The sequence below is a fragment of the Calidris pugnax genome, unplaced genomic scaffold, assembly GCF_001431845.1.
Source record: "Calidris pugnax isolate Ruff unplaced genomic scaffold, ASM143184v1 scaffold2878, whole genome shotgun sequence".
In the NCBI taxonomy this organism is placed as follows: Eukaryota; Metazoa; Chordata; class Aves; order Charadriiformes; family Scolopacidae; genus Calidris; species Calidris pugnax.
The window spans coordinates 1-1,742 of record NW_015092872.1 but is presented as its reverse complement, the minus strand read 5'-3'; the positions used below and the strand labels follow the sequence as shown (position 1 = coordinate 1,742).

The window sequence follows — 1,742 nt, the reverse complement described above, 5'->3', positions numbered from 1 at the left end:
CAGGGCAGCCGGGAACAAGATTGCTGGAGAGACCAGCTCTCCTGACTGTACAATAAGGCAAAGGGAAGCCTCATGTCACTCAGGACTCACTAATGCTGATGCTGAGAGCAATCCAAAAGCTGACGATTTCTACCCCTTCCAAGAACGTGCCCCTGATCTGACAAGGGTATCTAGAACTGAAGAAGGTGTATTGCTAAGCCCCTGTGCTACAGCCCATCTGCTGGAGCACGGAGCACGAAGATGCTGAGCAGCCTTCCTCCTTGACAGGGGCCTCTCAGGTGAGTGAGGATGTGCATGGAGGGACAGTCCTCACCCATCCCTCTCTCGTGACCACGTCTGCAGATGGAAGGCAGAGGGTGAACTGACGGGAGGACAGAGTCTATCTCAGTGGTGACTGATGCAGAACCAGGCACCTCTGCTTGGAACGGTAAAACCAAGGAAGAGAAATCCCTCCCAGGGCACTTTCCCAGAGGCAGGTGGCCCTAGTGCTAATGTGCTCTTTTCCTCCAGGTCATGGAGACGATTCCCTACAGGGTCACTGCACCCAGGCTCCTGCACTCAGCCCAGAGTGTGCATCCTCAGTGACCACCTCAATATATGTAGGGGGCTTTTTCCTGCTTCTGTGGATCAGCTGCTGAACAGCAGGTCTGATTCCTGAGGAGCCCATTGGATGAGGCCCTGCTGCTCATGGCACACTCAGCCAGAGCAAACAAGATCTGAAGGGGGGAAGCTGCATGAAGGTCCTATTGAAAAGAAGAGAGGTGATGTGGGCAGACTCGATGACAAACAGAAGAGGTTTTCCTCAGACAAGCTTGTCTGACTTGTCCCTATCTTTTTCTCCTCGGACAGCACCCGAGTCCCAGAGGGACCAAATGTCCAACAGCAGCTCCATCACCCAGTTCCTCCTCCTGGCGTTTGCAGAGACGCGGGAACTGCAGCTCTTGCACTTTTGCCTCTTCCTGGCCATCTACCTGGCTGCCCTCCTGGGCAACATCCTCATCATCACAGCCATAGCCTGTGACCACCACCTCCAGACCCCCATGTACTTCTTCCTCCTCAACCTCGCTGTGCTTGATATCGGGTCTATCTCCACCACTGTCCCTCAATCCATGGCCAGTTCCCTCTGGGACACCAGGGCAATCTCCTACTCGGGATGTGTTGCCCAGGTCTTCTTTTTATTCTTCTTTTTTGGTGCAGAGTATTCCCTTCTGACCATCATGGCCTATGACCGCTACCTTGCCATCTGCAACCCCCTGCACTACGGGACTCTCCTGGGCAGCAGAGCTTGTGCCACCATGGCAGCAGCCGCCTGGGGCAGTGGGTTTCTCCATGCCCTGCTGCACACAGCCAGTACATTTTCACTACCCCTCTGCCAAGGCAATGTCATAAAGCAGTTCTTCTGTGAAATCCCCCAGATCCTCAAGCTCTCCTGCTCAGATGAGTACCTCAGAGAAACTGGGCTTCTTGTGTTTAGTCTCGCTTTTGCTTTTGGATGTTTTGTGTTCATTGTGGTGTCCTATGTGCAGATCTTCAGGGCTGTGCTGAGGATCCCCTCTGAGAAGGGACGCCACAAAGCCTTTTCCATGTGCCTCCCTCACCTGGCTGTGCTCTCCATGTTTATTCACAGTTGTATGGTTGCCTACCTGAAGCCCCCCTCCGTCTCTCCCACAGCTCTAGATCTGGTGGTGGCAGTTCTCTACTCGGTGGTGCCTGCCGCAGTGAACCCCCTCATCTACAGCATG

At 54.1% G+C, this 1,742-nt stretch overlaps 1 protein-coding gene across 1 annotated transcript; it reads left to right on the top strand.

Moving 5' to 3' along the window:
• Nucleotides 1–872: 872 nt before the first annotated feature.
• On the top strand, nt 873–1,739 carry LOC106900624 (olfactory receptor 14C36-like; the record flags this gene model as incomplete). Its single annotated transcript, XM_014962757.1, has 1 exon — nt 873–1,739. A coding segment is annotated over exon 1 (867 nt), but the record flags the coding sequence as incomplete, so codon positions are not given.
• Nucleotides 1,740–1,742: the final 3 nt, after the last annotated feature.